Raw genomic sequence first — 13,604 nt, 5'->3', positions numbered from 1 at the left:
GTCACAGTGGTGATGCCCAAATAAGGCGAGTGTGACATACATTGAAAAATTAGTATAGATCAAATAGTTGAATGACAAGCAGTGCAATTATTTGTAGTAAAAGAAAAAATGAACAGCACAAGAGGAGGCCATTTGACCCATTGTGCCTGTGCCAGCCCAAAAAGAGCAATCCAACCTAATCCCACTTTCCAGTTCTTGGCGCATATCCCTGTAGGTTATGCCACTTCAATTGCGTATCCGAGTATTTTTTTTATCTGTGTGAGGGTTTCTGCCAATACCACCCTTTCAAGCAGTGAGTTCTAAACCACACCACCCACTGGGTGGAAAAAATTCTCCTCAGCTCCCCTCTAATCCCCCTTCCAATTATTTTAAATCTAGGCCCCCTGGTTATTAAAGAACTCCATCTAGCCACTGACAAGACTATTGCTTGGCCCTTTTGACTACATACACACACTAAATAAATAAATAATTGACCTCTCTGCTAAAGGCAATAGTCCCTTCCCATCCACTCTACCTAGGCCCCTCAGAATTTTGTACACCTCAATTAAATTGACCTTCATCCTCCTCTATTCTTGATAAGTAAGGAGGTGAAAGGTTATCAGGCATAGGCGGGAATGTGGAATTGAGACCACAGTCAGACCAGCCATGATCTTATTGTATGGTGGTGCAGGCTCAAGGGCTACTCCTCTTCCCAATTCACATGTTTGTATCCAATCTCCCCTCTTAACTAAAATTCTTCATTTCTGGCGACATCCTCTTAAATCTCCTCTGTACCCTCGCTAGTATTCCAGCTGCTTTCTAACTGGTGTTTTATACAGTTCTAGCATAACCCCCCTACTGTTATATTCTATACCTCAGCTGATGAAGGAAAATATCTCGTTTGATTTCTTAACTACTTGTCCTGCTACCTTGAGAGATCTTTGAACTTGCACTCCAATGTCCGTCTATTCCTCTGCACTTCTCAGTATTGTTACACTGTAACCTTTCCAATCCAGAAATCTATTGCTCAGAAACATTAGTTGTCCGGAATTTTCTTGAGCAGGCCCGAGCAACTGATGATACCATTTTAGTACAGTACTTTGGGAGCAGAAACATTGACAATACAGTATTTGGATAAGTAAAACTGCTTTATGACGTTCAATCACTGTTTTATGTTTCAGGCCAATATTTACACCTATGGGGTTTTCCGATTCACAAACTTGTGTTTAGGCATTCTAAAGTCATTCTATAATCCAGAAAGTTCCAAAATCCAGAAATGACTTGGTCCCAAGCATCCCATGGATGACATTACAGTGTACTTGGGACAAAATATGAAAAGATGACATTTAAGAAGCCGTTTGATCCAGTGGCCTGACATAAACAAGTGGACATTTGCTTCCTGAATTTAAGGTTGCAAATTTAAGTCCCAGATCTGTGGTCAGTCTCATCCCATTTGCCTTAACAATGTGATGAGTTGACTAATTGAGCATCTAGAATACCATGTTGACTGGTCAGTGTGTGTCATTGATCATTGTGCAGAAATTTGCAGCTTGAATTGAGAAGGATAAGTGATGAGAAAGGCATCAGCCAGATGGGAAGACTGCTTCATGCAGGTAGAAAAATCAGTCTGAAATTGGGTTCATTGCCAACCCATAAACTGTGGTACATTGCCTTTTGAACAGTAGAAAATGATCCCACATGGGGACTTCATTCAGCTCTTCGGTTGTTAAGAACAATTTTGAAAGTTCTAGTTTTTGTCAGGTGTTCCTAAAGCAATTGTGAGAATGTTGGAAAATCACAGATCAAAATTTACTTTTTTGTAAAATATAAATGTTTTATACAACAGTATCCCTGATGTCAACATCATAAAGTATCTAAATATTTGATCAACCATTTGAGTACATAAACATTATTATCTTGCATTTTTGTAATTCAGGAAATTGAGAAAAAAATAAATACTGCTTCCTGTTGTGGTGCTGAGCTCAAGGTTGATACTAATCAACTTGGTAAACATAAAGAAAGACATTTGGGCCCTTAATGCTGCCACATTGGTGCATTCAAAATTTACCCTCCTCTAACTTCAAGAAGTAGTGCAACATTAGCAAAATATCTGCAATAAGCCAGAACTGCCTTCTCCACCTGTGTAGGATACACTATTCATATATATATATATATATATATCTCTCATAGGATTAGTTTTCACTTTCTTTTTAATCCATGAATGGTATGTGAATTTGTATTGTAGCCATGGATGAAATGGTTAAATTGTTCTTTCCCTGAATACTTAATATGTCAATGCACAATTTAGCTAACTGCTGTTGAGATGTGATTCCTGCCTCTTTGACGAAAACATAGTGAATAGATTTTGAAATAATGGGTGCAAGATAGCAATTGAAAGTTGGACAATGGGGCATAGTTGGTAAACAAGCTGGCATTTTGTAGGAACTACCTAATTTGTGGCTGCCTTGTTCACAATAACTGTTATTAGGGTATAATGAATCATCTCAGAGTATGACTAGAGGCCTAGAAAGATCTTGAATTTTCCTTTTCAATTTGTAGTGAGAAACAAGAACAATGGTTTGATGAAGGTTATATATTTTCCAGGGGGGGGGAAACTGAGTAATTGTATTTATTTCTCTGTATGACCACTGCTTAGAAGCATTGAGTATGTAGCGGCCTGACCTAAGGCAATAAAATGTTTAGTGTCCGATGCAAATTCTTTTGCACCTGTATATGAGCCTTGAAGTATACCCTTGAAGTGTCTTGCCTCAGTTAGATTCAGAACATTGGTAACTTGTATCTCAACATGTCTCTTTCCTGAGACACATCAGCAAATAGTGTATGTTAAAGCACTGAATGAAATTAATTCTTTCCTTGTTGGGGGATCGGGGTGGGGTGGGGTGGGGTGGGGTGGGGTGCAGTTCCCACAAGCAAAGGTAGGCAATGCCTTCACCTCAGAAAGAAGAATTGGAGCTCCCTCCACTTTAGAGGATAAATTCATCAATTGTTCAATAATTCAACAGTTACTCTCAAATCATGCTTGTCAAGGAGTTGCAGCTATGTATTGTAACTTTGTCTCCAACTCATGAGCTTCTTAAGTGCAGTGCCATCTAACAATGTGGACTTGGTACAAGAACCCCTTCAAAAATACGAGATTTACTTTCTAAATTTGTATCCCTATTTACAACATAAACGTGGGTTGACTAGTTAAAATTCCAATTCTGACTCCATGCCTGAAGCTTTAGAAGAACCAGCAAAGCAAGAACATTGCGCAATGTTTTTCCTACGAAAGTTGATTGTGTTCGGCAATTGCTGCTAACCGTTTTCACTGTGGTATGGTCAGTTCAGTTTCTGTATTTTACAAGTTAACTTTAAAATCATTAAATTGTTGTTTTAATCCGGTTTCACAGTGAAAGATTTCCTATTGTGCATAAAATGACTGATGTGCCTGGCTGTAATTTCAAAATCTTGATTTGTTTGAGAATTATTCTCAATATGCAGTAATCTTTTGAATTTTTGATTCATTTTTATTCTCTCTGTTCTTCCAAACAATAGAAAAAAAATCTAATAAGAATTGCCCTCAGTGCGTCAGATTTTAGAGCAGGCAGCATCTTGTGCCATTTTGAAGAGTAGATGCTTCAGTTGTGAAATTTTGCACCGCATGTGTGATGTATGCAGGTCACCAATGATCACTATAGCCAGTTCAAAGAATTAAAGTATATGGATAATCTTCCTTCATGCCTTTCTTTGAAGTTGAGTAACTTATCAATCAGACTGCTGTTAAATAGGGATTCCATCTTGGAATTGTCTTTGCATTCAGCATCATAGCTTATTTCCAGTAACGAAACTATGCTGACAAGGCTTCAGACCTCTTATTGGCTGTTGGACGGTGAATAACAAGATTCTGAAAGAGATCAAGGAACCTGATGGGTCAGGTGTTAGGACCCTTTTGTCACAACTCTAATCTACCAAAACATTGGGGAATCAAAGACCAATGCTCTTGAAAACCCCACCACCAAGGAAAATAAGTTCAATTTAACAAACTACCCCCTTTTCCCACCCCAACAAGGCTGTTCCTTCCTATCAGCAAAGAGCTCACCCCTAAGAAATATAATGCAAAGACACTAATGTAAGGTACGGGCCCAACTTAGCAATAGCTCATTTCTCAGACCCATTGGAAAGCCAGCAACTGAAGCTGGGGAGTAACTGAAGCTATCGTACTACACAGCTGACATTGTAAATAATTTGCACTTTGGCTAATTCATGGTAATTGATTTATTCTCAGAGAAATTTGAGAATTGCAAACTGCAACAGGAGAATGTAACTCTCACTGTCCTATCTTGTATGACGTGGGTACATATATGGATATTGATTAAAGGGAGGAGACATCCAGCAATACAGAATCATAAAATTGTTACATCACGGAAGGATGCAATTTGGCTCATTGTGCCCTTGCTGGCTCTTTGCAAAAGCAGCTCAGCAAGTTCCACTCACCCGCCCTTTCCCCATGGCCCTGCAATTTTTTTTTTAAACTTCAGAGACTTATCCAATTCCCCTTTGAAAGCCACAATTGAATCTGCCTCCACCACATTTTAGACGGTGCATTCCAGATCCTAACCACTTGCTGTGCAAAAAAAGTTTTGTTTCATGTTGCTATTGGTCCTTTTGCCAATCACCTTAAATTAGTGTCCTCTGGTTCTTGACCCTTCCGCCAGTGGGAGCAGTTTCTTTCTACTCTGTCTAGACCCCTCATGATTTTGAACATTCTATCAATTTCATTTCAACCTTCTCTAAGGAGAACAACCCCAGCTTCCCCAATCTATCCACATAAAACTTCTCTGCACCTTCTCTAAAAAGTTTGCATCCTTCCCAAATGCGGTCCCTAGAATTGGACACAATACTCCAGTTGAGGCCGAGCCAGAGTTTTATAAAGGTTCATCATAACTTCCTTATCTTTGTATTCAATACCTTTTGTTTATAAAGCCAATGATCATATATGCCTTTTAACTGCCTTCTCAGCCTGCCCTGCCATCTTCAAAGATTTCTGCATATATACCCCCAGATCTCTCTGTTCCTGCACCCCCTTTAGAATTGTATCCTTTATTTCATATTGCCTGTCCTCATTCTTTCTACCAAAATGTACCACTTTGCATTTCCCAGCATTAAATTTCATCTGCCACATGCCTGCCTATTCCACCAGCCTATGTCTCTTGAAGTCTGTCACTATCCTCCGCACAATGCACAATACTTCCAAGTCTTGTGCCATGTACAAATGTTGAAATCGTGCCTTACACACCCAAAGTCTAGGTTATTGATTTATTTCAAGAAAACCAGTGCTCCTAGTACCAAACCTTAGGGAACCCCAATGTACACCTTTCTCCAGTCCAAAAAACTGTCTCCTGTCTGTCAGCCAACTTTGTATCCGTACTGCCACTTTCTCTTTTATTCCATGGACTTCAACCTAGCAGGTATGTCCATAATGTGCCAGTTTATCAAATGCCTTTTGAAACCACATTACCCTCATCAACCCTCTCTGTCACCTTATCAAAAAACTGACAATTTGGTTCAACACGATTTGCCTTTAACAAATCCATGATAGCTTTCCTGAATTACTCCACACTTATCCAAGAGACTTAATTTTGTCTGGATTATTGTTTCACTTTCCCACCGCCAATGTTAAACTGACTGACCTGTATTTATTGGGCTTATCGTTATAACCTTTTTTTTTTGAACAAGGGTGTAAAATTTGCAATTTGCATGATTTTTTTAAAAAAGCTTTTCTTTCTCCTACACAGTTGTGGGTTGGGAAAGAGATTCCCAATAAAAGCACATATCTTTAAAGTTAGCTGAGTAATATTTGGGGGAGATTGGGTTCAGCGATGTAGTGTAGGTGAGTAACATTTGGGTACCATGGTCTGAGCTACATTTCATACCAAAGAAGGTACCCAGTCAAAGAGTGCATAACATAAGATGAAAACTTAGATATTGTAGAGTTTTGTTTAATTTTTTTGAGAGCAGGGCACAGAAAATTTTGAGGGACCTCTGTTAGGACATTATTTAGTAGGCAATTAATGCCCCAAACTACAAAAAGATAACCCTTATTAATGTCTTAACGCAGCTGATAACGTCATGCTGCATATATACTTTGTAGCAAGCTTTCTGCAGAATTGCAGTCTTTTCAGAAAACAGTCTAAAGTCACTCCCAGCTTCCATCAGTTTACTCCTCCCCCTCTGGCCAAGCCGTAACACCCAGCGACTGTCGAAGATCCTTTCCCTGTGTCTCCTGAGACCTGCCAAACTGACTTTCAGCAGTAAAGCCTACCCCAATGATGCCTTCTCCTGGCCTCGCCAGGGGGAATCTTCAAGTGTCCTTAAATTTTTTTTATTCTTCGTTCATGGGATGTGGGCGTCACTGGCTAGGCCAGCATTTATTGCCCATCCCTAATTTTTTTAAGAGTCAACTACATTTGCTGTGGGTCTGGAGTCACATGGAATCCAGACCAGGTAAGGACGACAGATTTCCTTCCCTAAGGAACATTAGTGAACCAGACGGGTTTTTATAACAATCAGCAATGGTTTCATGGTCATCATTTTTAACTCCAGATTTTTATTCAATTCAGATCTCACCATCTGCTGTGGTGATATTCGAACCCAGGCCCCCAGAGCATTTAGATAAAAGCAAAATACTGCAGATGCTGGAAATCTGAAACAAAAACAGAAAATGCTGGGAAAACTCAGCAGGTCTGGCAGCATCTGTGGAGAGAGAAACAGAGTTAATGTTTCGGGTCCGTATGACCCCCCTTCACAGCATTACCTTGGGTCTCTGTAATACCAGTTTAGTGACAATACCACTATGCCACCGCCTCCCTAAAGGTCCTCGCTAAAAGTTTCTTCTCTTCAACTAGTAGACAAGCTTTCGCCGGCATTCTGCCTGGTAACTAACAGAGAAAACAATCTTTTCCCTCTGCAGACCATAATGGCTGCTGTCCTGTCTGTCTCCCCTCTCTCTGCCTCCCTCTTTCTCTCTCTCTCTCTCTCCCTCCCTGTCTCCCCTCCCCCATTTCTTTCTCTCTCTCTCTCTCCCTCTCTCTCGCTGCCTCCCCATCTCTCTCTCCCTGTCTCACTCCCTGCTTGTCTCTCTTCCGCTCCCTTTTTCCCCTCCTGTCTCTCTTCCCCTCTCTCTCTCTCCCTCTCTCTCTCCAACCCTCCCCCTCTCTCTCCCTCTCCCTCTGTCTCCCCCTCTCTCTCTCTGTCTCTCTCTCTCCCTCTCTCTCTCCCCTCCCCCGTTTCTCTGTCTCTCTCTGCCTGTCTCTCTCTCTCTGTCTCTCTCTCTCTCACACTCTCTCTCTCTCTCTCTCTCTCTCTCTCTCTCTCTCTCTGTCTCCCCCTCTCTTGGTCGCTCTGTCTCCCCCTCCCTCTCAGCTGGTCCGCTCGCCCTCCCTCCCTCTCGGCCGGTCGGGTCTCTCTCCCTCCTGGGTCACTATCCCTCCCTCCTTCCCCCTCTCCCTCCCTCCCTCCATCCCTCCATCTCTCTCTCCCACCCTCTCTGCCAGTCGGGTCACCGTCCCTCCCTCCCCTGCCAGTCGGGTCCTTCTCTCTCCCTCCCTCTCTCGCTGTCTCCCCCTCTCTCGCTCTCTCCCCCTCTCTCTCTCTCTCCCCCTTTCTCTCTCGCCGCCTCTCTCTCCCCCTCTCACTCCCTCCCTCCCTCTCTCCCTCCCTCCTTCCCTTTCTGCCAGTCGGGTTGCTTGCTCTCTCTCCCTGCCTCCCTCCCTCTCTCCCTCCCTCTCTCTCCCTCTCTGCCTCCCTCTCTCCCTCCTTCTCTGCCGGTCGGGTCCCCCTCCCTCCCGCCCTCCCCTGCCAGTCGGGTCCCTCTCTCTCCCTCCCCTTCTCTCTCTCTCTTTCTCTGCCCCTCTCACTCCCTCCCTCCCTCTCTCCCTCCCTTCTTTCCTCCTTCCTTTTCTGCCGGTCGGGTCGCCCTCCCTGACAGTCGGGTCCCTCTCGCTCTCTCTCTCTCCCTGTCTCCCCTCCCCCATTTCTTTCTCTCTCTCGCTGCCTCCCCATCTCTCTCTCCCTGTCTCACTCCCTGCTTGTCTCTCTTCCACTCCCTTTTTCCCCTCCTGTCTCTCTTCCCCTCTCTCTCTCTCTCTCTCTCCAACCCTCCCCCTCTGTCTCTCTCCCTCTGTCTCCCCCTCTTTCCCTCTGTCTCTCTCTCTCCCTCTCTCTCTCCCCTCCCCGTTTCTCTCTCTCTCTCTCTCTGCCTGTCTCTCTCTCTCTCTCTGTCTGTCTCTCTCTCTCACACACACTCTCTCTCTGTCTCCCCCTCTCTTGGTCGCTCTGTCTCCCCCTCCCTCTCAGCTGGTCCGCTCGCCCTCCCTTCCTCTCGGCCGGTCGGGTCTCTCTCCCTCCTGGGTCACTATCCCTCCCTCCTTCCCCCTCTCCCTCCATCCCTCCATCTCTCTCTCCCTCCCTCTCTGCCGGTCGGGTCACCGTCCCTCCCTCCCCTGCCAGTCGGGTCCCTCTCTCTCCCTCCCTCTCTTGCTCTCTCCCCCTCTCTCTCTCTCCCCCTTTCTCTCCGCCTCTCTCTCTCTCCCCCTCTCACTCCCTCCCTCCCTCCTTCCCTTTCTGCCAGTCAGGTTGCTCGCCCTCTCTCCCTGCCTCCCTCCCTCTCTCCCTCCCTCTCTCTCTCTCCCTCTCTGCCTCCCTCTCTCCCTCCTTCTCTGCCGGTCGGGTCCCCCTCCCTCCCGCCCTCCCCTGCCAGTCGGGCCCCTCTCTCTCCCTCCCTCTCTCTCTCTCTCTCTCTCTCTCCCCCTCTCTCTCTCTCCCTCCCTCTCTGCTGGTCGGGTCGCCCTCCATGACAGTCGGGTCCCTCTCTCTCCCTCTCTCTCTCTCCCTCCCTCCCTCCCTCTCCCCCCCCATCCCCCTCCCTCCCTCTCGCTCGCTCTCCCTCCCCCTCCCTCCCTCCCTCTCGCTCTCCCTCCCTCCCTCTCGCTCTCCCTCCCCCTCCCTCTCGCTCTCCCTCCCTCCTTCCCTTTCTGCCGGTCGGGTCACCCTCCCACCCTCCCTCCCTCCTCTGCCTGACTGTCTCTCCCTCCCTCCTATCTCAATGACTCTGAGACAGAAGGTTTGCAAAAACACCTGCTTCTGCCTTTGGTTTCAGGTGTTAAACCTGGCACGTGTGTTTCAATAACATCTGACCGGGGTCCGCAGCACCCCATGGTAACCAAACCATGCAGGCTTGTTGTCCAGAGGAACTCATAGCAGATCACATGACTGTCTTTAGGACTCCATTTTACCTTGAATTAAAGAGAAATTTCAAAATGTAATAATCTTAAAGCCTCACATTTGTAACACTTTTCTGTCCTGTAAGCACAAAACTGAGAAAAGGTCAGTTGGCCCATCAAGTCCATTTCTGTAACTTGTGGATTGTGATAGAGAATCAATCTCAGGAGATGTGTGTATCTTCCATAGACCAGTTAAGAACAACATTGATAGAGAACTGGGAAAATTGGTCTGCACAGTTTAACAAAACCACACAAATGAGAGGAAATAAGTTAAGAGGAAGGAAATTTAAACACTCAAAAATATTCTTCAATTGGATTTGAAGTATGTAGTTATCCCTGAAGTAACATTTAATCCCTGACACGGGATAGGATAATTCACAGAGTCAGTTCATTAATTTACCTTTCCTTGGTTGTGCATATTTAGCAGGTTATTATAGTTTACAATTTACCATGTAAAAGTATGAACAAACATTTTGTGCTTGGTAATTTTATGGGGAGATTCATAAAAATATGGTATCGAACAGCTTTAGTGATACTTGTTGAATATGGTTGAGCGAAATATTTCTGTGAGGCTCACTGTGTACCAGTAGAAGCACTTTTTGCTGATTACTTATTTTCTCCTTCCATTTTTAATGACTTCATTCTTGCTTCAGGTTTTCTCTGTGATGCCCATAAATCTTGATGTTTGCATTGCAATTCCAATTTGGCAGCTTACTGTATAAGGGAAATTGGAACTAAAGCAAATAAGTGAAGCCCTGCTGATATTTTTAATAATGGTTCTTGTATTAGCCTTGCCATGACTCATTGGGGACAGTGCACTGTAATATCAAGCCTCACTGTTCCCCGCGCCGCGAAAAATGTGAAAAGGTTTGATCAAACCACCAGATTGCCCCAATTCTACCTAACTGTTTAATTTAGGTTAACAGGATACAAGCACCAGGTTTGTAAACTTAATAAGTAAATAATTGTTTATTGAACAAACTGTCATTAACCAGCAGCAAAAGAAAGAAATATGACCTACTAATTTCTAACACTATAACTTAAACTGTACCCCCTTCTTAAATCCCTATACATACACATACAAGACACACAAAAACATAAGGGTGGGATAAAACAGTTCAATAGCACCAATTCTGGAGTACAGGATTCGATGAGTTGATTTTGATCGATGTCTTCCAAATTCCTGTCAGTTCTTGTTGATGACACAAGGTGGTCTTCCAGCACTTTCAGCATTTAGTTCACTTGGTTGAGCACTTGTCTTTTCAATGTCTCTAACAGTGATTTTCCCCTTTTGCCTCTTGACAGAGGTTTTCAGAGAAAGAGAGAGAAGGTTATACAGATATGAGAAGATAAGCAAGCTAGCTATTATTGTGGAATTACTGGAATCTTCCACACACAAGAGAAAGGTTTTAGGTCTTGTTCCTTTTCAGACTAGGAGCTATTCAGCTGCACTGCTTCTCACACAAAACCTGGCCAGGAGCCAATTAAATGCTTTTGTCAGGCAGCTCCCTTGGTCCAGGACTCCTTTCTGGCAGCATCCTTTCTTTCATGGCACACTCTGCAGCATTCCAGGACTGCAACATTGTATATATCTCTCATCCTGTTCCAGTGGGCATGTCTTTCAACCTGCAGCCATTGTAATTTTAAAATCCACCTCCCAGCAGAAAATCAAAAGATATGCTCTTTACAACAGTCCAATAGAAATAAAAAGATGGATTCCTTACAGCCTCGATACTGTTTTACAATGGAGTTAACATAGTCTGAATCTTTATTATGAATCTGGTGTTCACAAGTATACGTACAGCATTTAACATGGCACACTACAAAAATAGGTCAGTCTTGATAACAGTTGTCCTGTCTGATGTAAGTGAAGGGTCCTGTTTTAAATGGATGCCTTGGTTTTCCTTCGGTTCAGTACAAATTTGAATAAATCTGAAGTTCTAATGTCTTTTTGAATTAACCATATAAATTGTATACCTTCATTCAAGAAATTTCCATTTGAGTGGATAATTGAAGATACTGCCAATTGTAAATGGGAGCAAGTAGGTGAAAATTCGGTTTAATAAAGCAAAGTTCTAGAGGTTATTTAGCCTGTCAAGTGTTTCTCCACAAGAGCCAGTTGGCCTAATCTAATATTCTTGCTTGCTTCTCAAAACCACTAATATTCCTTTTTTCAAGTAATCATCTAATTCTCTTTTAAACAAATGTGTAGATTCTACTTCAACAGTTTTGTAACACAGAATTCTGAATTCTAACCACTGTGCATAAAACAATCTGTTCTTCTTTCCCTTTATTTTTGTTTATTATCTTCAATTTGTAGCCTTTCATTATTGTTTCAACTGGTCAGTGAGACAACCTAGCATTACTTATAAACTTCAAAACTTGGGAACACTATCAGATCGCCCTCAACTTTCTCATAATCTGCTAGAAAATAGTCTTAACTTCTCCAATCGCTTGTCTGGAAGACCTTGTTTCTTGTAACATCATAATTTGTCTGTGCTATACATATTTTATTGCTTTTATAATAATGGGGTCCCCAGAACTATGCAATCGTAGAATCATGGAAAGTTGACGGCACAGAAGGAAGCCACTTGGCCCATCGTGTCTGCGCCAGCTGAAAAATCGAACCACCCAGCCTAATCCCACTTTCCAGCATTTGGTCCGAAGCCCTGCAAGTTACAACACTTCAGGTGCACATCCATATGAACATACAAGTTAGGAGCAGGAGTACATCTCTCGGCCCTTCGAGCCTGCTCCGCCACTTAATAAGATTATGGCTGATCTGATTGTAACCTCAACTCCACCTCCCCACCTATTCCCAATAACCTTTCACCCCCCCCCCCCCCCCTCCATTGCTTAGTAAGAATCTACCTACTTCTGTCTTAAAAATATTCAAGGACTCTGCTTCACTGCCTTTTGAGGAAGAGAGTTCCAAAGACTCTCAACCCTCTGAGAGGAAAAAGATTCTCATCTCTGTCCTAAATGGGCGACCCTTTATTTTTAAACAGTGGCCCCTAGTATTAGATCCTCCCACAAGAGGAAACATCCTCTCCACATTAACCCTATCAAGATCCCGCTGGATCTTATGTTTCAATCAAGTTGCTTCTTACCCTTCTAAACTCCAGACACGAGCCTAGCCTATCCAACCTTTCCTCGTAAGACAGCCCACCCAATCCAAGTCTTAGTTTAGTAAACCTTCTCTGAGCTGCTTCCAACACATTTACACCCTCCCTTAAATAAGGAGACCAATGCTGTGCGCTGTACTCCAGATGTGGTCTCACCAATGCCTTGTATAACTGAAGCATAACCTTCCTACCTTTGTATTCAATTTCCCTCACAATAAATGATAACATTCAATTAACTTTCCTAATTGCTTGCTGTACCTGCATACTAGCCTTTTGCGATTCACGCACTAGCACACCTAGATTCCTCTGCATCTCAGAGCTCTGCAATCTCTCTCCATTTAGATAATATGCTTTTTTATTTTTCCTGCCAAAATGGACAATTTCATACTTTCCCACAGTATGCTCCATTTGCCAGGTCTTTGCCCACTAACATAACCTATCTATATCCCTTTGTAGCTGCCTTGTGTTTACTTTGCATCTTACTTTCCTACCTATCTTTTGTGTTATCAGCAAGTTTAGCAACCATATCTTCATCCAAGTCATTTATATAAAGTTGAGGTCCCAAGGCTGATCCCTTGGCACACCATTTGTTACGTTGTGCCAATAAAAAAAGACCCATTTATGCCTAAGATAAAGGCAAAATACTGCGGATGCTGGAAATCTGAAACAAAAACAAAAAGTGCTGGAAAAACTCAGCAGGCCTAACAGCATCTGCGGAGAGAAATACAGAGAGTTAACATTTCGAGTCCGTATGACTTCTTCAGAACGCGTTCTGAAGAAGAGTCATACGGACTCGAAACGTTAACTCTGTCTTTCTCTCTCCACAGATGCTGTCAAACCTGCTGAGTTTTTCTAGCACTTTTTGTTTTTGCTCCATTTATGCCTAACCCCTGTTTCCTGTTTGCTAATCAATCTTCTATCCATGCCAATATGTTACCCCCTACATCATGAGCTTTTATTTTTCGCAATAACCTTTGATGTGGCGCCTTATCAAATGCCTTCTGGAAATCTAAATACAGTACATCCACTGGTTCCCCTTTATCTACAGCATATGTTATTTCTCCAAAGAACTCCAATTTTTTGGTTAAACATTATTTCCCTTTCATAAAACCATGTTGACTCTGCCTGATTACCCTGAATTTTTCCAAGTATAATACCTAATAATGGCTTCTAGCATTTTCCAAGATGTATGTTAAGCTAATTGGCCTGTAGTTTTCTG

At 43.1% G+C, this 13,604-nt stretch overlaps 1 protein-coding gene across 5 annotated transcripts in view; it reads left to right on the top strand.

The window, feature by feature from the left end:
- Window positions 1-13,604, top strand: part of apaf1 (apoptotic peptidase activating factor 1) — a 215,259-nt gene that overhangs the window by 128,103 nt on the left and 73,552 nt on the right. Inside the window, exon 24 of one of the 5 annotated variants that reach the window (XM_078553444.1) lies at window positions 6,600-6,699. The exons of the other annotated variants lie outside the window; for them this stretch is intronic. Coding sequence (XP_078409570.1) covers window positions 6,600-6,686 — 87 coding nt within the window. The 3' untranslated portion in view covers window positions 6,687-6,699. Of the gene's footprint in view, window positions 1-6,599; window positions 6,700-13,604 lie in introns of those variants that run through there. 5 annotated transcript variants of the gene reach the window in all.

The sequence above is a fragment of the Cetorhinus maximus genome, chromosome 12 (assembly GCF_964194155.1).
Source record: "Cetorhinus maximus chromosome 12, sCetMax3.hap1.1, whole genome shotgun sequence".
Taxonomy (NCBI): Eukaryota; Metazoa; Chordata; class Chondrichthyes; order Lamniformes; family Cetorhinidae; genus Cetorhinus; species Cetorhinus maximus.
Note: the sequence above shows the minus strand (reverse complement) of the source record. Positions and strands in the feature narration are given on the sequence as shown.